This window comes from Lissotriton vulgaris, chromosome 3_1, assembly GCF_964263255.1.
Source record: "Lissotriton vulgaris chromosome 3_1, aLisVul1.2, whole genome shotgun sequence".
Classification (NCBI taxonomy): domain Eukaryota; kingdom Metazoa; phylum Chordata; class Amphibia; order Caudata; family Salamandridae; genus Lissotriton; species Lissotriton vulgaris.
In genome coordinates, this window is record NC_141689.1 from 2,059,475,432 (window position 1) to 2,059,501,636 (window position 26,205).

Consider the following 26,205-nt stretch of genomic DNA (forward strand, 5'->3'; position numbering starts at 1 on the left):
TTGAGCACTGTTATTTAATTTTCAGTCAATGTGTAGTTGGATAGATTGACCACAGGCCTTTCCTTCACCACTTGTAGTTTTTCCGGCAGGTCGACCTCTCTCCGTGTTCCTCCTGGTTGAATCGGACTTGTTTCTGGCCACGGCCTCGATTGGCGTCCCAGTCGCCACCGTTGTTCTGTTGTCCCCTGTTGGTACCTCTCGGGAAGGGGCGACCACGTCCTCGTGGTGGTCTCCATGAACCTTGGTCTAAAAAAGACTGGGGTGGTTGGTAGTGATAGTCTTGGTACGTATAATTACCACTGGGTCCTGCCTGTTCTGAATCGCCTTCTGAACTGTATGAAGAATCCGAGAAGGTAGTGTAATTCCGTCTGCCTCTGTATCCCCCACGTCCTCTGTTCATAAAGCGGCCTTGGTTGTCTTGTCTGTAGAAGTCCTCTTGTAGGTAAGGATATGTCTTTTTCTTATCATAGAGTCGAATGTCCCTAGCTAATTTGTTCAATTTCCTAGTTTGTGTCGTAATATCAAAGTCTTTGAGTGAAGCATCCAATGTTTTCAAAGCCTCCTTTGCGTTTGTCAAGGTGGGATCACTTTCGATTTCGTCCTTCAAAGTCGTAATCTCTTCTTGGAGGATTTTAATCTGCTCCGCAGCTGTCTCTACTCCCAACACCATCCAGTGTCGGGAGCAGTTGTTCGCTACGAAACTAAATCCTTCACGAAACTTGGGGACATCCACAAATATCACAGGTTCGATTTTGATTTGTAATCCAGTGGGGATAATGCTAGCTGAAGGTATTGGGTTAATAGGTGTCCATGTAGTCTAGTCCTTACTAGTTTCTTTTCAAGACGCTCCAAACGTGCAATTTTGTCATTCAGACTGAAATCGATAGGTTCAAGTGACAATCCAATTGTAAATTGCTTTCAACAATTGAAACGTCGACTACCAGACGCAGCACTTGATCGGAGTGTGACTTTGTACACCTGTCATTTATGATGCCATACTAATGTTATATATGATTTTTGATTAATTCCGGCTAGGCTCCCCTGGGAAGCCATTTTCAATTGTTGAAAGCAATTTACAATTGGATTGTCACTTGAACCTACCCACACCTTCCAACACTGCACCACCCCCTTCCCCTTTCCCTGTACAGTGGGCACTGCTAAGATGTGTTTTAATTATTTATATGTATATACACCCCAAAAATGAAAAAATACAGTGAAAAACGTATTTACACTATCTGAATAAACAATAGTGTTTCATAAGTAATTTGGTTTAAGAATTTTACTGAATCTAAATTAATCCCAATAGGTCTGGGACCACTCTTTCTATAACACATAACTACCCAGGTCCCTTGACTACCGGGTTGACCCTCTTACTGTAATCCTACCAGAATGGATGACATGTGACTCCTACATCTTGTAATCCTCTGTCATATGTAACATTACCTATACACTGTTACACATGTGATTGTCTCTGTTAAATGTGTGTATGATGTAAAGTGACACATCACACTGGTATGAGCGGAGCTATAAGACTAAATGAATCTGAGAGACTGATTATGGAGACTTCATGGGCACTGATAAATGATGGTAGTGAGGGAATTTGTGGCAGTGGTGGTTATTGGGGGGCACCAACAAACATTGTCAAACAGTGCTAAAGCCGGCCCTGAATAACCGCAACTATGGTGGAATTATTTTCTTCCTTTTTGGAGACACACTCAGTTTTTCTCACCAACCCCTTTTCATTCAGCCTGCTCTAATAGGCAAGAAGAAGTCCCAAAGGATCTTTGCTTTCACCCACAATGGTTTAGTATTAAAGCTAAGTAATTAGTAGAACTTATTAGATCATATGGTTGCCTCTGATATAAGAGAATAATGCTCAGTTGATTGTGCTCCTCGGCCAAGATGTCATCCATTGAAGTGAGGGTTTATGTGGCGCACACAATTAGATGAGTACCAATTTTCTGCTAATTCTACTAAACTGCTCTTGGTCAGGAGAAACACTCACATTGAATGTTGATAAATGGACAACTCTCCTTCAATTCACAGATCAATGCAGTGGATTTGCTTTTTCTAGGCATTATAAACTTTAGGCACTGTTCCCCCACCTCCCAATGTCCAGCAAAAGTCAATCAATCAAATCAATCTTTATTCGGTTGCAATCACATACATAAAAGATAAAATTTCAGAACAAATACATTAAATACAATATCATTAAAAAATATCCAATAGAAATGGAATAAAATACATTTAAGACAATGCAGAGTAAAAGTGTATCCACATAATATCAGTCAGGTCTCGATTGTCTTGACCGCAAAGCTGCCCGAAGAAAAGAAATTACTGAAAAAAGGGTGTATTCATTTGGCAGAAGCTGCAAGTGCATGTGCGGCACATGGGCTTGCGTAAAATTCAGGGCTTTCAGGCGAGGCTGCAGAAACTGTTTCCTAGGCCGGCTAAAATATTTACAAAGAATCACAAAATGCAGGGTACCAGCGGAGACCTTCGGCCGCAGCCACAGGGACGTAGCATACATGATTGAAACCAGCCAGATGGAGAGGCCTGAAGATGGTGTAGCTTGTTAAACCTAAAAGAGTTATCAGAAACCTGTCCCTTTTGCTACTGAGAAGAGAAAGGTGAGCCTCCATTCCCCGCGCAGATTTCAACAATAAATACCCTGCACTGCAGTCTTCACTAGCTCTATGCATTCACGGTGAGAAAGGGCGTGCTTATAAAAAAAGTCCCTTACATGCATAAGCTTTCGAGAACACTGGTAATCATAATTGTAAATATATCTGCCTAAACTGGTGAAAGACGCCTTTACTTAAGAGATCCAGGAAATGTTGTGCACATTGTCCAGTGACAAATAGTCAGACAAGATCAAACGATTTTACTGGGCGCCCTCCACCATATCTTAACCTAGCACAACATAGGCTTTACGGCCACCAAGTCAGCAATATAATTGACACCAAGCTCTTCATGTGCACAAAAAGATGAGGTGCTTTGGGGAACCCTCAGGATCCGCCGTGTTTAGTGCATGTTGAATTTTATGGACCGAGGTGTACCCCCACACTTCGCTGCCATATAAGACCTTGGAGAGGCATGTGGAGTGATAGGGCTTTATTAGAACATTTGGAGACCAAGAACCCAGTCTATGGGCATAGCTAGCTAAAACTCCTATTGACTTGTTCATATCACACAACTTTCCCTCTACCAAAGGTATCCAACTCAAGTTAGCGTCAAAAAACATTCCTGGATAAGAGAAAACCAGGACCTTAGCAAGGGTATGGCTCTCCGCCGTAAACATTTTGGACCTAGTAGACCGAGGGCCAACTACCAAAACATATGTTTTTGTGAAGTTGACCGTCACATCCAAACTGTCCATAAAGGAGACAAGCCTGTCTATTAAGCTCTGCAAACCCAACGCTGTGAGGTCCATAAGCACCGCAAGACCTGCCTACAGTGAAACTGGTAGTGATTTCGCACCTACTTTAGTGCAGCCTGCCTGTACTGTCAGAGGAGCATGTTTTAAGCCGTTAATGTACAAGGTGAACAGGAAGGGCACAAGTAAGCACCCTTGACAAACACCCTTTACACATTTAAACTGTTCGGAAAGGCCCAATCCCTTTGGGTATCTAACCTCTGCGGTGGTGTGAGCATGGTGGTTCTTTAGTGGGGTTACAATATTGCGGTCAGCACCCAATGAAAGGAGCAAGTCCCATAACTTCTTTCGATTTACCCTATCAAAAGCGAACGTAATGCTAAAAACAAGGAGCCAGGCTGGACCACAGTATATTTATCAACTATTGGGTAGATGTTCAGACACTTATCAATTGTTGATTCACCAAGCAGGAAACCATACTGAGCCTCTGTTAATATCTCATTAGTGTCTACCCATAGCGACAGTCTATCTAAGAGGACCCTACCTAGGACTTTAACAACTGCATCAATGAGAGAAATGGCACAATAACACTGTGGGTTATCCTTGCCACCTTTCTTGAAAAACAGAACTATGATGGCAGAAGACCAAGATAACGGAACTGCCTCCCTTACTGCTGCATTTAAAACAAAGATCAAAACTGGGTGCCAAACTTCAACATTGTCTTGAAAAAGATCAGTTGGAATACCATAAGATCCTGGAGCCTTATTGCAGGACAGAGCCTGGATTCCCTGACACACTTCCTCAAGGGTAAAAGTAACCTTAGTTCTCCACAAGACCAGGTCTGCCACCACCTTCGTCCCTTCAGTGAGGCAAAAATTATATACACCCTTAAAATGGTCTACCCATTGTTGCAGTCCTCCCATTCATCCTGAAGACTATGCATATCAGCAGGTTTCTTATCTTGCTCAGACTATTGTACTATGTGGGCTTCCTTAAAACAGCCTTATGGAAGTTGCTAAAAATTCTGAATTTTACAGCTATGAAGGGAAAAAGCCTAGTGAAGTTTGAAACATGACAAAAGCAAGACAATCTTTCCAGTGGTGTCTTTAAGATCCTGTATCCTTTGCGCAAAGTTTTCCTTTGAATTGCCACTATTTCCATGGCAGCAGAATTTTAATATATGTTACTGGTCACATGATGTGTGGTAGTTCATTACTATTGCTAAAGAGTCCAAGGTACAAACCTCCTAATTCTGGAGGTCGCTCATTGTGGGTATTCATTCTCAAACTGTGGAAATATTCATCTTTACAATTACAGCATTGTTACTTTCACGGGGGGACTGCGACCTGGTATTTCCAATCCCTCTGGCAATTCATCATTTCTTACTAGATACTCAGGGTCCAACTCATAAAGGGCTGGATTTGTACGAGTTCATGAGTTACCAGTATATATGGTATCAGTAACTCTGGGGGTGAGAAGAATCCATCCCATTTCCTGGGCTACTTATAACGAGGGCTTTAGTGTAAGGGCTAGACAGGATATTAGTGGTCCCCATTAAAGATAGCTATGTCTGATTTTCTTGCTGGTGCCTCCTTGATTAGTGAAGCATACATCTTTTTAATCATAGCAGCAAACTAGTTGGAATGGGAAATGCACATTTAAATATAGAATTCCCTCTCTTAACAGACAAGCAGGCACCGTTTTGTTGGTGGACTCCTGAAATTGAGACATGAAATTGAAGAAAATAATTTACAGAGTAATAAATTACAGAGAACAGAATCACTCCAGACTTCAAGAAGTGGGGGTCTAAAGCCTACCTGGTCCTTAGCACATAAGGGGTTCACAACTAGATTAACTTTGAATACCATCACAAGGAGAAGGGTATTTCAAAACTGCAATAAGCATTAGCCAATCATTGCTGCTTTCTCAACATATGGCAAGAATCCAAAATAGGTATTCCTCCCTGATTGAAAGGGATCATCCTGTGAACTTGAAAATCAGATTCAAAGGCAAAGAGAAAATATTAAAAGCAGATAATGAGGCCTTGGAAAATGACAATGCAATTAACGTCTGCCTTAACATAGGTTACAGACTCTTCCGAAATGGCAACCTCAAACCAGAGAACAGCTGATTTCCCAAACGGAATAATACTTTATTCGATTTTTCATATTTAAAAACCATAAAAGCAAGGTTACAGCATAAAACATTTTATAAAAACTAAATATCTTGAACTTAACCCCAGAAAATATATATACAATTCATTTCATTTTCAAGGGATAAAAGTGGACAGTAAAATACATCTAAGAGAGACTAACATCCATTGAAAGGAGACCACCAGCAGAAGGGGGTGAACTATTTATTTATAAAGTTTTATATAGCGCGAACATGATCCCGAAGGATAGTAAGGGGAACCTCCAACAAGACGAAAAGCATCAAAAGAAACACATGTCTGTCATAAAACTGTACCATTATTTGATGGAAACGATATTACTCTATTACTGTAGAAAGCTTTGCACATGGTAGAGAAAGATGAGAAGGGAATAGTGATAGAGAAAAAAATATGTCATCATATACAATGAATGCGTTAACATACCTCCTTTGCAGGGTTCATAGGCTTTGTGAAAATGGTTTGCCAGTAGGACCACAGGAACAGTATGACAAAGAAATGATATGCAATCAGGCAAACAGCTAAAAAACACAAAACACAGAACACAGGAATTCAGTTACAAACATACAATGCATAGGATATCTCCATACAGTTTATAGAGAACACACAAGATATCAAAGAAAGAAAGAAAAGTGTTCAAGAAAAATCTGCCAAATACAGAAACTGATAGTATTTTTTACCAAACAAACAATGCCCATTATCCTACCCAATCATACCAATCTTTAGTCAAAGAATAGTCGTTGTTTGACTGATAATGCACGTTTTTTCTACTATTATTTCATTAGCTTTTGAAGCAAAGATGCAGAATCATAAATAGACACTGAAAAAGCATTTAACCACATAAATTCGCAATTCATTTTTAGGTCTTGCCTAGCGTTGCAGCTCTTGCGCTGCTCTCTCGGCGACCTTTATTGTGAACAAGGACATTGAGAAAAGGGCGTGAAGCCCCGCCCCTTATTTCCATTGGCTGGTGTCACCATTTATGGTAAACGGTGGCCTGCCATTGGAAATGAGCTGTTTGGGTTGCCTCCCTTTCGCCTTTTGGGCTGGCCCACCCAGACTGGTTCGCCTGCTTTCCGTGTGTCGCAAATGAATTTACGAGGCGTCACGTGTTCTGCACGCTCGCGTTTCCTGCAACCACGCTGCCTTCATGCCTGAGGCACGCGTCAGTCGGCTCTCTCATTGGTCTCCGCACGCTTTCGCCTCCTCTCTGCACCTTAGCCTCGGGTTTCTTGGTACATAGAGGACATCCAGCCAAAGGTTGGTAATAAATGCATGCGCCAGTCGGCTCTCTCATTAGTCTCCGCACACTTTCTACTCCTCACCATGCCTTAGCCTCGCCTCCTCGGGTTTCTTGGTACAGGGAGAATGTACAGCCAGAGGTTGGTATTAAATGCTTTAACAGACTATGGTTCTCCAGTATTTGTCACAGGTCTGTCCATAATGGATGGCGTGTTTTGGTAAATTATCTTTGGCTTTTTACGTGCATTAACATAGCCTGGTGCACGCTTCAAAGTTAATATCTGAGAAGTACGTGCCCCTCTGAAGCACGCTTCATTGGAGAAAATTCCAAATTGTTTTGCCCGACTCTTTCAGTGGCTCCTACTCCTCCCAAGTCCGTCTTTGGGTTGCCCATGCTTTGGCACTTTTTGGACCATGCATGTTGATGACGTAGTCGGAGTTGCGCCAAGGAATCACCCATGGAAGGCTTTGCGGGGAACACTCAAGGGGCAATCTTAGATTGGCAGGGCAGGTCCCGAGGTCCGTGGTTGAGGGACCCGAGGGCCCGCGAACGCTCGAATAGGGAGACCTGGAGAGGGGGTACAGAGATGGGAATCCGGGCCATGCAGCGTCCCTGTCTAAATAGGAGCAGCGCGGGCCATTGTGAGTACGGTTCGGGGGTGGGGTGCATCCCTCGGTGATAGGGTCAGGGGCTAGAGCGGGGCAGGGGCATTAGAGGTGCGTCCCAGAGCCATATCTGCAGTTAGACATTGGATGTGCACATCATGCTAGTCAGCAGCCTTCCTGTCCCTGCGCCTTTCCCATCAGCGCGTCCTGTTTCTTGTGGGACTCAACTCCCCAATTCGCTTGTGGACACCCCGACTCTGCACCCCCACCCCAGTTCCTACACTCAGCCCACTCGGGACAGAGGTGGGGGTTGTCACAAACAACGGCCGCCTTATTGGGAAGAGCCTTTTAAACTTCAGATTTGTTTTGTGCCTATACTGTTACCTCGTATTTGAGTTATTGTTGGCTCTGACACATGAGAATTCTTGTGGCTGCACCGAACATCATTGGTGCATCAAGTACCAAAAAATTGTTTGGCTTTCAATAATGTGAATGCCCCTCGTCCCTCACATAGGGATTGGTGTATTTTGCAACCACAAGCATTTTTGTGGCTGTCTTACAGCCGCCTCCATTTCAGTGATTGTTGCCTCTTTAGCCAAGAAGTGTTTTGCACCCATAGGGTATCTGATGCCTGTATTGTAACTCATCACTCTCGGCTGGGCGTTTGGTGTCCAATGTACATCAGTTCTGTTCCCAAGAAAACCGCACCATTATTTTTGTATCCCTACCTTGATGTGCTAATACTCTGATACAACACATCTCTATCTTTCCACCCAATGTATTACTCTAAATATATGTGATATGTACAGTTTCTAATAAATACATATATCTAGTATATGCATTGTCTTACTCTCGTCTTCGTCCCCAAACTTCAAACAAGCTCTCTTCACGACGGTCCAGGTTCTCAAGGCTATGTCAGCTCTTATATGTAGCTTAGGTGAGCCTCCACAAGTCTAAATGACGTTCCTGATTCACAGAAACGGAAATAGTGGGTTTACCAGTCGCACATGTATTAATGAATGCTTAAAATTCCAATGTAATGGTGGATTTTCCTATGTGAGTAAATCTACTAACTTGGGTACGTTGTGAATATACCAGAGGGAGCGCATATGCAAAAGATGGTAAACACCCCTAATAGTATGGGTTGGTGGATTAACAAATATTTTGTAGCCATTTTCCCACTCCAAAAACAATCACAGATTCACTCCTACCACGGGCCAGAGTAAATCGCATTTCAGGATATTAAAGGGGAGTGAACAACCCCAGAAACTGTGGGGAAGTAGTGAAAAGCTTTTCATTGTGTTCCTGAATGGAGAGACCGAATAAAAGGTGTAAAAATGCAAACGCACGTTGGTGTTACAGTTTTAATACTGAAAATATAGTCTTCTTGTAGTTTAATGCTTCTGGAAATCCTTGTGAATGACACAAACAATCAGCAATCGATGCAACAAGTAGACAAAAGCCTTTATATCAAGATTGTGGACATTCTGGTTAGGACCTTTGTGAATTAGGTCATGTGTAGCCACATAAGATGTATGTCATTATCACATGCTATGTACAGCGTTTGTGTTGAAAAAGAAGACATTCTGTTGGAATAAATATAAATAAATGAAGGGGAGCTACGTGACCTAAAGTACCAACGTTTGTCAAGTGAAGTTCTAGAGAAAGTGTCATACAAAAAAGCAGGTCTGAAAATATATCTGTGGGTGTGCTCACTAGAAAAGCAAGGATGCATCGCAAAGTCCACAGGAAACCCTCAAGGGATCTATAGCAGTTTAGTTAGCTACATGAACTAATGCGTAGTGTTGGGATCTCACTGTAAAATCATAAGAATGCCTGGAATTGATAACAAATGAACATAGTGGCATAGGCCTATACGACTTGTTTACATTCGTACTGTTTGTCACACCCTCAAGGGTACAGCACAAGGCAGGCAGTGAGGATAAAGTGAAGTAAAATGCTAGTTTATGGCCATTTTTTATCTGTAATTGGAATGACGAGAAAGGCAATTGCAGCTCCATATTGTGTGCTTGACCACAAGCAACCCACAGCATGACAACACCCACCAGGGTGGAGGCTGGGCCCAAATGTTTGGCGTTACACAAGTGTGCCTTCCTGCTTACCACAGGATCTTTATGCAGCTTTATACTGTGATTGAACGCCCATTACATGTTGTGGCACTCACTGTAATGAAGCACATAGAATAGGTCCCCATATCAGTGAGGCAAGCATCTTCATAACGTTGTGTATTAAATGACAACAGACACCGAACACCCACCACTACATGATCCCCTTGACATGTACACAAACGAGAAACACTCTTTTTTTAAGCAGAACTTTAAAAAGAAGGCACTTTAAAACAAGAATTAAAAATACAAAAAGTTCCGCCTTTCAATATATTAAAGCCATTTGCTTTGCTATACAATACCATTAGCAAAACAAATGGCTTTAACCTAATCAAAGGTGAGACCTATTGCATTCCCAATGCTTGTTATAACTGTGCAGTGGTTTGGTTTTGGTCTTGTTTCTGGTTATGCTCAGTGTATGAGGTATTTGCTTGATGTATGTTACCTAATGTGGATTCCATCGAAAAATTTAATATTTGGGTATTTGGTTTTCCCCTAATCTCAGAATAACTATTCAATGTAACATGTCTTCCCTTAAAACCAGAGTTCAGGATTTATAATCTATCTGGTTCCCCTTTCATTTTCATGTATTGGACACCATCAAAATGATTGTCATTCCTCACATCCTTTTTACACTTTCAATGTAAACCTTCAAAATGCCCAGTTTTATGTTTAAAGAACTCAATAATATAGGTTTAAGAATTTTATAAAATAACAAGATCCCATAGATTGCTTAAATAAAACGTAAGACGCCTAAAATTGAAGATCGAGTGAGATTCCCTGATTTTAACCTGCATTATTCCTCTTTGATTATCAGGCACGTTAATTGTACAATATGATGCTTCTCCTGCACCTTTATGGGTTATTCTTGAATGCACAATCTTTACTGATTTCCCTTTTATGGAAATCAATATAATTTATATTGCCCCAGTATCCTTTATAAAATATATATATTTTCTTGTTGCCTTTAAATACCTTGTCCATGAACCCTTTGTCATGCATCTTTCAATATACAATTTGGAGCAACAAGTTAAAAAAAATCATGCTGGAAGTACTGGAAAAAGGGTTCTTAATGGATAAATCAAATATCGGACGACACCTCTATTATATCATTTGAAAAATCACAGGTCATTTATTCATCACTCAATACCTTTATGAGAGTGTTTTTGCTGGTACATGCCTCCCTCTCTTTTTACAGGCTCTAAAATGTACTTCCATTTGCTGATAATCCATCAAGCTTCCACAATCTGATCTGAAATAATAACACACCTAGGACTGCTGTCATTTACAAATTACTTCCCCAGCCGAATGCAATTACAACCAAGTCTTCAATTGCACTATTGCGGGAAGATGATATGCAGACTGAATTTAATATTCAAACCTGGGACACGATACAGAGTAAACTTTTCTAAACATCAAAATATTCGAAAATCACATCTCCAGTTCTTTTTTTAATCTATAATAGGTTACTTTTTACTTCAATTTATACTTCTAATTTTGATAACTCCGTTTTAAATGTATGCTTGTCAGAATAACATTCTCCAATTTAAATATAGTGCCTTACATATTGTTTACAAAAAATATAATCTCATTGATTTTTTGTTTTCCATTATTACTGTCAATTGGGCAATATATTTGTACATGATATTTAGGATGCCATATCCATGTCAGATGCTATTCTGACAACACTATTTTAAGTACAATAGTAAATAGATGAAAATTCCATCATCTATTTAAATCCTACTTTTTGATTAATAAATGTACCACAGATATAATCCTTGAGGTTCAGACATTCTTACACTGCAAGTACCTTTGTCATCCTTTAACTATTCTTAATATTGCAGGTTGGGTTATGTTTTTGTCAATACATGTTGTCTAGCAGTTTGTTTTTAAGTGGAGACGGGCCTGAAATCCCAATGGCAATGTCACACTATGTCTAGGTTTTAGCAGATTTCTTAGCAGATGTGGAATTGTACTGATCTACTAATCAGCTATATTTTAAAACATATTGAAAATGTTATTTAAGTTTGACATGTTTTTATAAAAGTTGCCAAAATGTTTACATTTGTTATCTTATTTTTCACAGGTATTCCATACATTTCAAGCTATTAAACAGTTTTGTGAAAAAATATAACTTTTCTATAAACATTCACAGAAATGTAGTAATGCTAAATTATCTTTACACTTTTCAAAAACCTGTTACTAAAGTAAGTCTGTTCAGTTCTCCTGAATATCTTGTGGGATCAATATTGGACAAGTAATACGCTTTAGAGAACTTTTAAAACAGTCAAAAATATTCACAAACTATTAAAGATTGTATTGTATTGTATTGTAATTGCATTTATATAGTGCCTACTACCCCTGAAGAGGCAGTGAAGTGCTTTTTCGGCAAGTAGCGTGCTACTCCGGAACCCATAAAGGGTTAGTGATCAATTAATATAGTGAAATATGAATGTAATTTGAGTGGTGGTGTTAGTCAGTTATTTGGATTGAGAAGGATGGTCGAGGGATAGAAGAGGAAAAAAGGTTTGCATTTATATAGAGCTAGCTATCCCTGATGGGGTGTTGAAATGTTTTTTCGCCGAGTAGCACGCTACTCCGGAATCCATAAAGGATTAGTGGTGAATTAGTAAAGTGAAGTAATTTGAGTGGTGGAAATGTTATTCAGTTATTTGGATTGAGAAGGATAGTGGAGGGATAGAAGAGGGAAGGATGTGGAAATCTTAGTTTATTATTTTTTTTTGGGAGCTTATAGCAGTAGGAGGAGGTTTGGGATGAGTCAAAGGGAGGGGGAAGAGTCAGAGGGAAGGGTTTAGAATGGCTTGTTTTTGGGGATCGGAATAGTAAAAGTGGAATGAGATGATGCAAGGTGGGGGAGAGTAGGAAAGAATCTAGAAAGGGTAATTTTGGGGAAAGAGTATGGAAAATTCTACAGGTTACTTTTGGAGCATTAACCTTTTTTTGCCCTTGTGGAAAAGTAAAAAAGTAAAAAAATGCCAAATTAGAGCTTCTTTCCTCTTCTTTGGAGGTTTCTTTAGAAACAAAATATTCTTCTGAAGAATGGCTGGAAGATGAGTCCATTGCTCTTATTATGGTAAACTCCGTTCTATTTGACAAGATTCTCAGAAGAGATGCTTCTTTTTAGAAAGTCAAAGTAGAATTATTAAAATGGGACGGAAGTTTCAACAGTTGTAATAGGAAGTGTTATGAACCAATCAAATTTCTTCTTTTAAAGTCACATGGCTTTGCGTACGGTTACACTGTTATTACGGTGTTCTTAGGATGCGAGTACGCATGATGTTTCACTGTGATTGGTGTAATTGCTTTTAAAAGTAATGTAGGATTATTGGAACTTAAAAAAAAATAATTTCATAATTATACTAGATAATGTGTTCTGTTAATATGTTCAATAAATACATAAATATATGTTTTTAAAAAATTAAAAACATTTGCGTCTTTGCGTACGGGGCGCCGTACATGACGTCACGCGGAAGCTTTCATGCGACGTGTAACGTGAAAGCGTATTCATAGCGTATGCTGAGAATGATTAGCAGTACAAACTATGGTGCGATCACTCTCTCATGCCAAATTAAAGTACAGGGCGCGCTATGAGAATGGATACAAGTGGTCACTCATTGGAAATCCGATTCAGCTGTGTGGCTTATCCACGGTATCATAACGTTACTTTTTAGCCTGTTTAAGTTTGAGGTTTGCATGTAATACTATCCTATAGGCAGATATGGATGTTTAGGCAGTGCTTATCTCCATGAAGCTTGGCTATTATCCCGTACATATAGGTGTCTGAGGGAGGGAAAAGAAGTCTATGTGAATGGCGAGGATTGCACAATAGCACCACATCACTCCTTAATTTGTAGACGCACACAATTGCATGGCTCTTGTAATCGAGATGCGCCTAATTTTGGTGTGAGTTTTGAAAGGCACTGCGACACCTGTTATCATACCAACGCTCAGTTTACTGGAAACATGAGTTATTTAATTTGAAATATTGCAGATTGTTGTGGAATGTTAGCAGGCATCGGTTACATGATTACGGTAACTGAGCGTGTGGTTTGCTATAAAAAAGTTGTGTTTACTCCTCTACATGGGAAGTTGGATGTCTCCATCTGGCCGTCGATTCCGACCTTGAAAGAAGAGTCAACTAAGTGAGTCGTATAAGAGCGCTATTGTCTCAAAAAGAGGTTGCTCTTACATCTGCTAGAGAAACATGTGTCCTTTATGTAGCAAACACCCACACAGAAGTGTATGATTTATTACATACAGACGTGCCTCTGTATTTTGGAGAGTTAATTCAGAGTATCATTATTGCGTCCTTGACTACGGGGTTACCTTACTTTTTTGAAGTTAGAAGCAGTGGCCTTGTGACTTCTTTTCAAACTATATTTGGTGTCTTCTCTGCATTTTTTCATTCGATGTTTTCCTTTGGTGGATTTCCCTTAATACTCACATTAGTTGCCGGTGTGCCTCTATTAATTTGTTTACTTAAATATGGATGCACATCCTGCAGCACACAACAATATTTCTCTGCTGTTGCTGCTCTGTAACCGAATGCTTAGTTATTACAGAGCGCTGCCTCTGGCTACATTGAGTGCAGCTTATGGATTATCGTTTCGATTTTCCTTTTTCACATGCGTTCAACCTGTCTTCCATTGCCTGAGATACGATTTCGACTGGGCCCTGGATTTGTGTCTCTGCAGTACGGTCTCTCCCAAAGCGAATTATGACCAGCTGATGAGCCCCTTAGTGGTTCATGACTTCCTCTGTTCTGGCGGCAGGATTATGGCCTTAGCAGCGATACATGGAATAATGGGACGTTGGAATGTTTTTGCAACGGCGCTTGACTTCTTGGCACGCAGTTACATTGAAGATGACCCGAGTTTTCCTGCGATGGTGATAGAGGCTCCGGTCATTGAGGAACATGTATGTTCATTCCTACTATTGAATTGGATGGCTGAAATGTTTTCAGATGAGAACAATGAATTCCTCTTGGAGGCTGTTGCTACATACTGTGCTTATACGCTGTTGGATTAAGACTCTGATTTTTCTACCTATTCTTTATTATTCAGTTACTGTATTCTATCAAACAGCAAAATTTTGTATGCAAATTTGAACTTGACTCTGCTATTCAGGCTTTGACTCTGCGTTCCTAGTTCGCCCACATTTATATCAAGCGGTTCTATCGAGGGAGGGTGTCGTGGGCTGAGCCTTGCACTCACACTGTGTTAAGTTAGCATGGGTTTATTAGAAGCTTAAACACCATTTTTGCTTTCCTGCTCTGCTTTGCACACAACATGCAATTTTGATATTGTTTAGAGAAGGCTGAGTATTTTGTTTCACATGAGAATAATTTGTTATGCTACATTTCTAGACTGCCTCGCTAGTTTAGTGTGTATAGTGAGAGCATGGAAGATCAAGGTTATCTTGGATACTGTGTCTGTTATTCGGAAGATCCTCGCACGTTCAACCTATAACACATATGCAGCTGTGGCCACGTTTGATACTGGCGCGTTTAATGATGTATTGTGCAGGCATAATTAGACACAGTTGGAGAACATTGGTATCCTGACAGTTTGTGCAGAACTCAATGTGATCCACTACTGCTGAGTACCAGAGGAATGGGCCCGTCCATGTAATCCTATGAGACCTTCTGTAGTTATAAACTAACCTGGTAGGTAGGGAGGGTGAAATGTAGGTATATTTTAAACCTGTTTTCCGTTAGCAATATAAGATGCTTTTTCCCTTTGTATTTTATGGAATAGTAACAATGCTGACAACCTTGTTTCTGATAATATGTTTGGTTCTATTATCTAAGGTACTGCGCATGAGATTACGGTGTTAGAAATAAACATTTCAAACTTGCACGTGTCTTTATTTACTCCTTGCTTTGGACTGGTCTAAGACTATAACGAAAGAGTGCTCTTTTTATCTACCTTACTTGAGGTAATCTAAGTCGCATGTTCTGGGTTGACTAGTCATTGGCGTTTTTGCTATAGGACGAAGAACCAATGAGTCACTCATTGCTAGCCTGGTAGGGGGTTTGGGTACTAAGGTGGGTTTTGGTACACCGTAATTCATTGAGGTCCTAAGACTTTATGCACAGTTCTGTGTAGGAGCAGAATTCCTGCAACAGTAGTTACAATAAAAAGGCTCGATAAAGGGCCTTGAGTTTGAATCAGATTATAAAATTGAAGAATAATTGATAACCCCAGCCAAGAAAGGGAGCAAGTGTGCAAATTTATAATGTCTTCGGCTGGGGTACTTGTTACAATAAAAATGTTTGATAAAGGCCTGCACTTTGAATAGGAATGTGAAATAGAAGAATAGTTGATAATCACAGCTAAGGTATGCAGCAAGTAGTTGTGTGTATGTGTGGATGATGTGTTGATTGAGTGCAAGATGAAAAAGGTGAAAAATAAGAAAGGTTGGAGACACACAAACTACTCACTGCCTTGTCAGTGAAGAGAATATTTAGATTTCTCATTACACAGGTAGGGTGTTGGATTCCACAGTGGGAGCAAGAGAAACGAGTAGCATATCTAAGGAAGCCAGCTAGTGCATAAAGTACACGTAGTGTGCGGTATTAAGGACGCAAGAAAGGACGGAAGTGTGGAAATTACCCACTGCTATTGATGGGTAGTAGTTACGAAGAAGGCTGAATAAAGGGCCTGCACTTTGAATTTGAAGAATAATTGATAAGCCCAGCCAAGAAAGGCAGAAAGTAGTTGTGTATATTTGTGGATGATGTGTTGATTGAGTGGAAAATGAATAAGGTGAAAAATAAGAGAGGCTGCAGAGATGCAAACTTTCCATTTCTTTGTAAGGGAAGTGGGTGTTTAGTTTTCCAATGCATAATTAGTCCGACTTCTGTGGATTACTTGGAACTGAGAGTACAAGTTGTTGGGGGCAAGATCGAAACGTCATTATATCGGAAGGCCACTGCTGGCAATTCAATGTTATATGCAACCAGCAGCCACCCCCCCAAACTAGTTCAAAGTATCCCCTATGGGGAATTGCTTAGACTCAGGAGGAATTGCACACGCAATAGTGACTTTGAGACGGAAGCCACCGAAAGCATAGGCAGATTCATTGTAAGAGGTTATAACCCAACTACTCTGAACAAAACGCTTTGCAAAGTGAGAGCCATGACCAGGGATAGTTTACTTGAACAAAGTAGAGGCAAAAAAACTGATGGGGGGAAATTTCGATTAATTACCCCATATTCAGCAGAAGCGAATCACCTTAAACAAATGCTGAAGAAAAACTGGCATATTTTAAAGGCAGATAATGTCATAGGTGAGGATGTCCCTGTTCATCCACTGGTCACATTCAAAAAGGCTAGATCCATCCGGGACCAATTGATACAGAGCCACTTAGAAAAGATACCGTCAAAAAGCAATACCCTGAGAAGCATGAAAGGTTTTTTCCCCTGCCATAAGTGTAAAGCGTGCTGTAACAGCAAAAGGGCGCTTACATATACCATTCAAGATACTGGCATAGTCAGGAAAATCAGCAAGTTTATTACTTGCAGCACACCATATATGGTGTACTGTTTTGTCTGCCCATGCATATATAGGCAGCACAGTGCACCCATTTCAAATCCGAATTTTAGAGCACATGAGGGCGATTGACAAGGTGGATCAAGCCTATCCGGTCGCTAGACACTTTGCAGAAAAACACCAAATTGACCGGAATCAGTTATTGTGCTACGGATTAGATTTAGTTCCTGACCATATTAGAGGAGGGAATAGACTGAAGAAACTTCGCAGACTCGAATCGAGGTACATTATAGACCTTCATACCAAAACACCCTGGGGTATGAATAGTGGTGAAGACCTGATGGTTCATATTGGTACATAAACGAATGTTAACAACAGTTGATGGAACTGCAAAGATACAATTTTGATACCTCTCAATATGTATATATGTATATAATTGTATATATGTACATAGGAATGAAAGCTCAGAGTTATTTTGGATGAATTACCTCTTCTATTGGTTTTTGGGTTTTGTTTGATTTATGACCCCTTGAAAGATGAAATTGGATTTGGTTTTGGAGTTATGAAAAATACCTTGGTGTTTCCGCTAATCAAAACATGTTTTTGTTCAATGAAATGAAAAAATGAAACATTGAAAAGATGAAATAATGCAGTTTGACATAGATACATGATAAAAGAGTATATGAATGTACAAATGTTTATAAATTAAGGAACTGTTATTGGTTGATTTACTTTGATAAGCAGACTTGATTAACATCTAAGGGAGGATAATAGCCGATCCACGGCTCAATTTTGTTTGAAAAACAAGTAATAGAATTGATCTAGTATACGAAAATTGTATATGTGAGGGGGTGATAAATTGTGTCCATCTCACGTTCGAATTTACTTGTACTTATTGAGTGGTTTACATGGTTATCAACATCATAACATGTATAGAAGGTGACTACATCATTAGTAATAACACACCACTCCAAGATGGCGCTGTTTAATGTCAGCTGGCCAGTAGTCCTTCCTTGATTGTGAGGAAATTGTTAAGAACATGCTGATGTCTGGTGGCTACCGACATCGAGAAAGGCTGTGTGCCGAAACGCGAGGGCGTCTGTCTTGTCTGAAAATAAAGCAACATTGGAAATCGAAAACCCCGTGAGTGTGGGTAATTCTTTACAAACGCGAAGGATTTGATCATTTTATATATATATATATATATATATATATATATATATATATATATATCTATATATATATATATATATATATATATATATATATATATATATATATATATATATATATATATATATATATTCACTGAAAAAAACTTAGGTTTTAGGCATCTTATAGTTAGGAATTAGTATTTAAAAACCTTGCAAATTTACTGAAAAAACCATAGGTTTAGCCTTGTTATAGTTAGGAATTAGCATTTAAAAAACTCTAGAAATTCACTGAAAAAACCATAGGTTTCACACATGTTATAGTTAGCCGGACATTTCACTCATACAAAACCATTGAAATTCCCCGTTATAGTTAGTTCAGCTAACTATAACTTGCGCGCCCGTAATGCATATGCATATATATATATATATATATATATATATATATATATATATATATATAGATATGATAGATACATATTTTTGTAATTCAATAGTGAAGAAGCAATTGTAGATGAATAGTTACAATAAAAGATTTATTTATTTATGTAGTCACTTATATACATGTTAAAAACATAAAATAATGTAACTCAGTGATATGTACATTTGTTAAGCAGAACTAATAAATGTCTATATATTATTTTTAAACGATTATTCTACACATTTATATAAAGCAATACACTTGTATAGGTACATATCTATAGTCCAAATACATACTTATATACAGAGGGATATGCTGTATATTTCTGTTTGCGTTTGGTGGTTATGTGAGGAAGAGCCAATTCTTGAGTAGTTTTCTGAACATATGGTGGGTATCCGTGGACCTTATGTTGGGGGTAAAGAGTTACATAGTTTGGCTGCTTGAACAGAGAAGGATGTGCCACCCATAGTTTTTTCTTGTATCTTGGGATTTTGTCAAGGTGCCACTCTAGAGCAGAGGTTCCTTTGTTGAATGTGTTTGGTGATTTTATTCCTGATGAAAAGTTTTCCCGTTCCATGTACCGCTTTGTGGGTGATACAAGGCTGCGAGGCCTCCGGGTAGTTACGCGCTATATAAGTGCAATTTTTCATTTCATTTCATACAAAGCAGCTTGAAAGTGGAACTTCTGGCAACTGGTAACCAATGCAGGGCTTTCAAGGCAGAAGAGATGTGGTTAGCAGTTGTATATGTAAGAGTATTATGGCAGCCAAATTCTGAATAGCTGTAGTCTTTTCATGGTCGTTAAAGGTAATCCGTGGTAGAGGCTATGGGCGTAATCGAGTTTGGACAGAACAAGGGATATGGTAGCCTAGACCAGCTGTGGAAATCCCAAACGGGGGTAGATTTGTCGCTGAGTTTTGTAAGTAACAAAGGTTGATCTTGCTAGTTTGTCCATGTGGGCATTTATTGATAGCTTAAAGTCCATGGTCATTCTGAGGTTTCATAATTTGTTTGATACTTTAGGCGGTGTTCCCAGATCATCAGGCCATGCAGCGAGTGGGTCATAATGTTTCCAATTGCCACATGTGAGAATTTCCATTTTGGAAGCATTCAATTTGAGATGGCTCAATGCCATCCATTGATCCACGGCTCTGAGACAACTGGTGGGTTTCTAATGTCTTTGGGGCATCCCAGTTGAAGGAGTATTTGCGTGTCATCTGCATAGTTATAGCACGTGAGTTGAAATTGATCGATCAATGCCGGTGAGGACATCATATAGATGTTGAAAAGCATGGGCGAGATGATAGAGCCTTGAGGGATGCCTGCTTTCATGAAGTACGGATTAGATGCGAAAGATGGGGTATGGATGATATTAGTTCTTTTGCGAAGGTAGGATGTAGTCCAGTCTAGAGCAGTCTCTTCTATGCCAACTTCGTAGAGTCTTTGAATCATGATCAACGGTGTCAAAGGCAGCCGAGAGGTCCAATAGAAGTAGTGCATCAACTCTGCTGTGGTCAACTATCTTCTTCAGGTCAGCCCAGATGACAAAGAGGGCAGATTCTGTGCCTCTTCCTGGACGGAATCCCGTTCAGAAGTCTGAAAGTATGGCATTATCTTCAATGAATTGTGACATCTGGGTGAATGCTGCTCTTTCTATCAGTTTGCACAGGAACTGTCCATTTGTAATTGGTTTGTAGTTGACAGGGTTCACCTGGTCTAAGTTTGTTTTCTTAAGTAATGGGCATATGTGTAACTTTTTGACTTCTTCTGAAAATATGCCTGTAGTTAAGTAGTTGATAATGATTCTTCTTACTGGAGTGGAAGCAGAGGTTGTTAGAAGAATTGTCTTGTAGGTTTGTGGTGGACAAGGGTGAAAAGGCTGCCGGCAGGCCTGCTTGCTTTAACCAGGTTCATAAATTAGTTGTGTGAAGGGTGTTGGAAGGAATGGAGAGGCTGGGTTAGAGTATTCTTGAATTCTTGTTTTGAGAAAAGTCAGAGCTGGTGTTTTGCCTTTGTTTAAGTATGAGTCCAACATGTCTGATTTGGCCATGTAAAGATTTGCCAGTTAGGCTGTGAAATCTTGTGTAACAGGGTGAGCTCCTTCTATGCAATTTGGTTTATGAAATTCACTGAGAATTTTATAGAATTCTTTATTTGCGCATTCAGCATTTTGAATTCTGTCTGAATAGTATTTTTTCTTCACTTTTTTGATAGCTGACTTGTATAATCTGTAAATATTTTGTGGGTAAAGTTTTTCTTGATTAGTGTTTGTTTTGAGCCAGGCACATTGCAGCTACCTCATTTGCTGTTTTCTCTCTTTTATCTCTGTATTTCTCCACAGTGCTTGTTTTCTTTTGTTCTGTTGTGGGTTATTTAGTGGTATCGAGATATCAAAAGCTTCCTGTAGCCACTCATAAAGTTTTTGAACAGAATTTATTATTTCTAGATCTGTACTGGATGTAAGTTGTGTTTCTAAGTGTTCCAAATAAAATTTGTTCCACAGTCGATAGGTGGATGCATGAAAGTGTGTTTTAGGTGAGTCGCTTAGTGTTGTTTTATGTTGGAAAGCAAATGGTTGTCTGACCATGTGACTGGAGTTATTGTTTGAAAGGTAACTAGTTCTGAATTAGCAAAAATGACATCTAGGATGTGTCCAGCGAATTGTCAGGATGTGTGGATGATCTGATGCAGTTTCAGTGCGTCTGGGCCAGCGATGATTGTTTTTGGATGAGGCATATTGAGTTTGTCAAACCAAATGTTGAGGTCACCCAGAACACATAAGTTGGAGTGTAGTGTTATCAGGTTTGTTACCGTGCCTAGAAGTGTGTCTGGGAATGTTGCATTGCTAGGTGGAGGTCTGTAAAGGAGCAGGAAGTTACAGGAGGAAGACGGTATAGGATAGCATCTGGTGAAAAGGGCCTCACAATCTTTTATGGTGACATTGTCAACTTTAGTAATATGTAATGTTTGACTGAACACAGCAGCTAGGCCACCTCCTTTTTGCCTATACAATTTTAGGTGATCCTTTGATAGCCTAGAGGAACGTTTTCATGCAGGACTGGAGCCATATCATCTTCCAACCATGATTCAGTTATAAATAGTATGTCTGGGTTTGTGCCAGTGAGAAGGTCGTAGACATGATTTTTTTTTTAGAGAGCGATCGGGCATTTATTAGTAGACAGTTTAGAGAACATGCTTTGGCGATAATGTGACTTTGTTTTGCAGAAGAGTGAGCAGTATGTTGTGGGTTTGTAGCAGGTGTGTCCTTAGTGTTGGTACTTGGTATATGAGAATAGCAATCATGTTCCTCGTCCAGTAGGCTAAGACAGCATTTTGATGGGTCTGCATGTGTAGGTGGTGTGGAGACAGTGTTTGAGAGTGAGTTGGTGCCCTGTGTTGTTTTGTGGTGCAACCTTGTTGTGTAGTAGACATGAAGAAGAAAAGTTGTAAGGTGTGGCACATTGCTTATTTTGTTTGTGTGTGTTTAGGGCGGAAGGTGTATGAGTTAGGGGTAGTGGTGGTGCAGCATGTGGGTCATGTAGTTAGGTTCTGAATTGTCCAATGGATGAGAGGCGGTTAAAAGAGAGTCGCTGTGTTGCTGTATATGTGTTAGGTGTGGTGGCACAGAGAAAGCTTGGCATTGGAATTTGTTCAATTGTGAACTTTGAAAGGTGAGTGTATGTTTGTTATTTGTGATGGTAAATATTATGAGGTGTTGCGCTTGAGAGATTTTGTTGTGCTGGTGTGTGTGATATGTTTTTGTTTTTGAGGAGTAGTGAAATGAGGTGCTGATGTATTTGTTTTATGAGATGGATTTTTTGTATAGTATTGTTTGTGAGTGGAAGTTGTAAGGTAAAGGGAGTGGTGATGTGTTTGTGAGTAGTGTGTATATTGTGTGTAAGAAGGAATGAAGTAGAGTTAAGAGTGTCTTAGACTTGTTTGCTGCAAGAGGTAATATGTGCAGTGCAGTGGAGTGTAAGTGTTGTTTGGTTGTGATATTGTGGTAGAAAGAAGAGGTGGGTGTTGGTTGGAGGAATGATGGAAGGCTGAGTATAGGTTTGTTTGTGACAAAAAGGGGTCTGTTAGTAATAATTAGAGCAGGGAGTGTGTGTTTGGATGGGATATAGTTAAATATCTTGTGGATTTGGCTTGTGTTCGTGATGGGTGGATTGGTTAGTTGTATAGGATAAAGTTGTGTACTGTTTGTAGATGATGGTGGAAATGTGTGGTAGCTGGGATAGAAGGGTGTAAAGGTTTGGTTTCTGGAGTTTTGTAGTGGGGCAGAGACATTAAACTTTGTATAAGGTTAGTTTGTAGTAAATAAGTAGCGTATTTGTGCTGTGAGTGTGTCACTCTGGTTGTGGATGGGGTAGGGTGTGTTCTGGTGTATATGAAATTGGGCAGCATTTCTGGCCTTAGTCCCGACCAGTATTGAACCATCTCAAACAGGCAACTGCCCTTATCCTCTCTGCCCTTAGCCTCGATGCCCAGGCTGAGATGCCCTGAACCCTGACCTTAAATAGCCCTAGTAATCAGGTGACCCCTTCGGCCAATGCAAACTCTAGCCCTAACCCTAACCAATCACAACACTAGCCCCAAGCCCTTGGAACAATAGGAGACAAGCCTCTTAAAGCCAATCACAGCCCTATTCCGGCTGCCAATCATATAAGAAACCTTATACCCTAAGTCCAATAGAAATCCCAGCCCCAGGAACCAATCCGAAACACTAAACCTATCCACCAATCAGATCACTAACCCAAAAGCCCTACATCAATAGAATCACTGATCCGGCAACCAATCAGTTCCCTCAAATACCCAACCAATGAGAACACTAACCCTAATCCAATAGAAACACCAGATGCAACGACCAATCAGTGCACACATATAGCATCCAAAAGCAGCCTATATAAGGTCCATGCAATCATAGGCAATGATTGCTACCCAGAGAGTTGGAAGCTGCTCCTCAATTCAGAATCGCCTTAAGAGACAGACAGGCTCAATCCACGGTTCTGAAGGTAAAGGCCTAACAAACTTTGCCCTCTAACAATACTGTTTCTACAAAACTTTACGCGCTCTCCTAGCCAGAAAATTTGTGTATATTCACTAAAAACACAGCCCAAACAGCTAACAGCAGATTACTGCTGTCTCACAGCACCCTCTATTCACTCTATGCTGTATACAATCTCTATTGCTGGGGGGGGGGGGGGGGGGGGTAAATCTGGTTTCACTCACTTGCTAACACAAAATGGAAGCTGGAGGTGGATTGCTTGACACACAGGGCTCCGCACAGAGCAAGGGAGAAATTAGGAAGGAAAAACATGTAGTCACGGGCAATGTGAAAAAACAACTGATTTTGGACTGCAAATCCCACAGTTCAACAGGCAAAATAAAAAAGTTACAGTCAAGTAAAAACACAAATTTCTAAACAAAACAAAATGATGCAATCACGGGTAGGTAAAAAAATTCAATTTTTATACTGTAACAGCCACAAACAAAGCAGGTGTAATCAGGGGTAAAGGAAAATTGCTTTTTACATTTCAGGAAAGAGACAGCACTAGTCTACCTTCTTACCACCTCTTGGTCCTTGGTTCACTGCAATCTTGGGCACAGGGAAACTGTAGCTCACAAACTGGAAGAGAATGTTTTGGGGTTCACCCACCAAACCCCTGAGGGACATGGACAGTTGTGAGAGGTGGGCTCAGGGTTGCTTGGCAGCCAATCAGCAAGCTTAGGCTGCTGCCCAGGGGGGGGGGGGGGGGGGGGGGAGCTGCTCTTCAATTAAGAATTTCATATGAGACAGACAGACACGCTCAATCCAAACTTTGGTGCTCTGCAGGTAAGGGCCTAACACACTTTCCCCTCTAACAATACTGTTGGTACATAACTTTACTCACTTTCCTAACCAAAAACGAGTGTACAATCCCTAAAAAACGCAAGCTAAACAGCTAACAGCAGATTACTGCTGTCTTAGATCACCCTCTGTTCACTCTCTGCTGTATAAAATATCTGTTTAAATGGGGCAAAGAGTAATCTGGTTTGACTCACTTGCTAACACAAAATGGGAGCTGGTGTTGGATTGCTTAACGCACAGGTCTGAGCACAGAATAAGGGAGAAATTAGGAGGGAAAAACAGGTAGCCATGGGCAATGTGAAAAAAATAACAGATTTTGGACTGCAAATCCGACAATTCAACAGGTAAAATGAAACAGGAATATAAACGTGGTCTGTGACCAATTAGTCCTAAAGTAAACCAATTACATTCAGCAGTCTGTATTGTGTGAATTACTACAATACTGATAATCCATATCTATACATATTAGCCCAAAACATGCACTCCAAACATAATTCAAGAACGCACGTATTTGAGTGACCAGATAAGTAGATGCGCCAAACGAACCATGGTTATTCACAAGACATTTCTTATTTGTGTAATAAATTGTTTGAAAACAGGTTGCGCGCAGGAGAAAGAAAATGGGGAGGGGAGTGGTGGTGGTGGTGGTGGGTGGTAAGAGTGTGAGTCAAAGAAATTAGAAAAGATAACAATTTTTGTTTTACAGAAACACTGGTAGTCCAATCCAGTAGATAAGACCTGTCCGATGTACAATATTCATTTACATATCATCTGTAAATTTACACCGTGCACATAATGCATTTTCCAGCGGTACGGGGTGGGGAAGAAAAGGTACAGGTCTTCGTACAGTGGAAGGACGCCTTCCAGTATGAAGACCTGTACCTTTTCTTCCCCACCCCGTACCGCTAGAAATGATCTTCATCTGAATTACAATATTACTTGATTTAAAAAAGCTTTACTCAACTTACTTAATTTAACTTTTTTCATGCAACAGTAGTGTCTGTGAAAAATGTATCTTCCTGTGCCAAGATACATTAGCAATGAGGGGTCTATAAGTTTATTCTATAGACAATATTGGACCCTGAAAGGTCTGCTTTACACATTTGTCTGTGCTGAGAAACTATTATCAGAAGACTAGACTATACAATCCATCAATTGTCCTATCACAAGATGTAGCAAAGTCATTATATCTAAAAACATTTTACCATGCATTCATCTTGAACTCACACACAATAGTGTATCTTTAAGCAGTTTCATACCAGCTCCTTGTTGCCACCTCTGAGGCCACACCCTCCACCTCATACACATAATGCACTCAGCAGCATAAACTTTGTGTAGAAGCTCACAGAATGTATTCTACCTATACAACATATTATTTGGGAACTCTAATCTGTTCTGCATTAACACACCACTAAAGACATGGAGTTTTTCATTGAGACCTTGAGTTCTTACCCAATATCAGGCATCACAATGAAAGTTTTTACAACGTGGTATTTTACTATGTGTTCATTATAATGCATACCTATATATTTTATTATAGGCAGAACTCCCTGAAACATCTACCCACACTTGAACTCTAAAAACACTTCTCACTTTACTTCTATCTACTTCATAAACTCTAAAAAAGCTTCTCTCCTTTTACCTCTACCCACGCCTGAACCCTCAATCATCTTCAATCATCATAACAACTTTGGCCAAATAAAAAAGGAACCTACCTGGTTTCAGAACATTAAATTGTGGATCTTAGCAAT

General features: G+C 39.9%; 1 protein-coding gene across 9 annotated transcripts in view; it reads right to left on the bottom strand.

The window, feature by feature from the left end:
• The window catches only part of ZDHHC2 (zDHHC palmitoyltransferase 2), a 579,224-nt gene that overhangs the window by 397,856 nt on the left and 155,163 nt on the right, over nucleotides 1–26,205 (bottom strand). For all 9 annotated transcript variants that reach the window (XM_086962598.1, XM_086962597.1, XM_086962596.1 and 6 more), the window contains exon 3: nucleotides 5,970–6,064. In XM_086962598.1, the coding sequence (XP_086818724.1) occupies nucleotides 5,970–6,064 (95 nt within the window). The remainder of the gene's footprint in view (nucleotides 1–5,969; nucleotides 6,065–26,205) is intronic.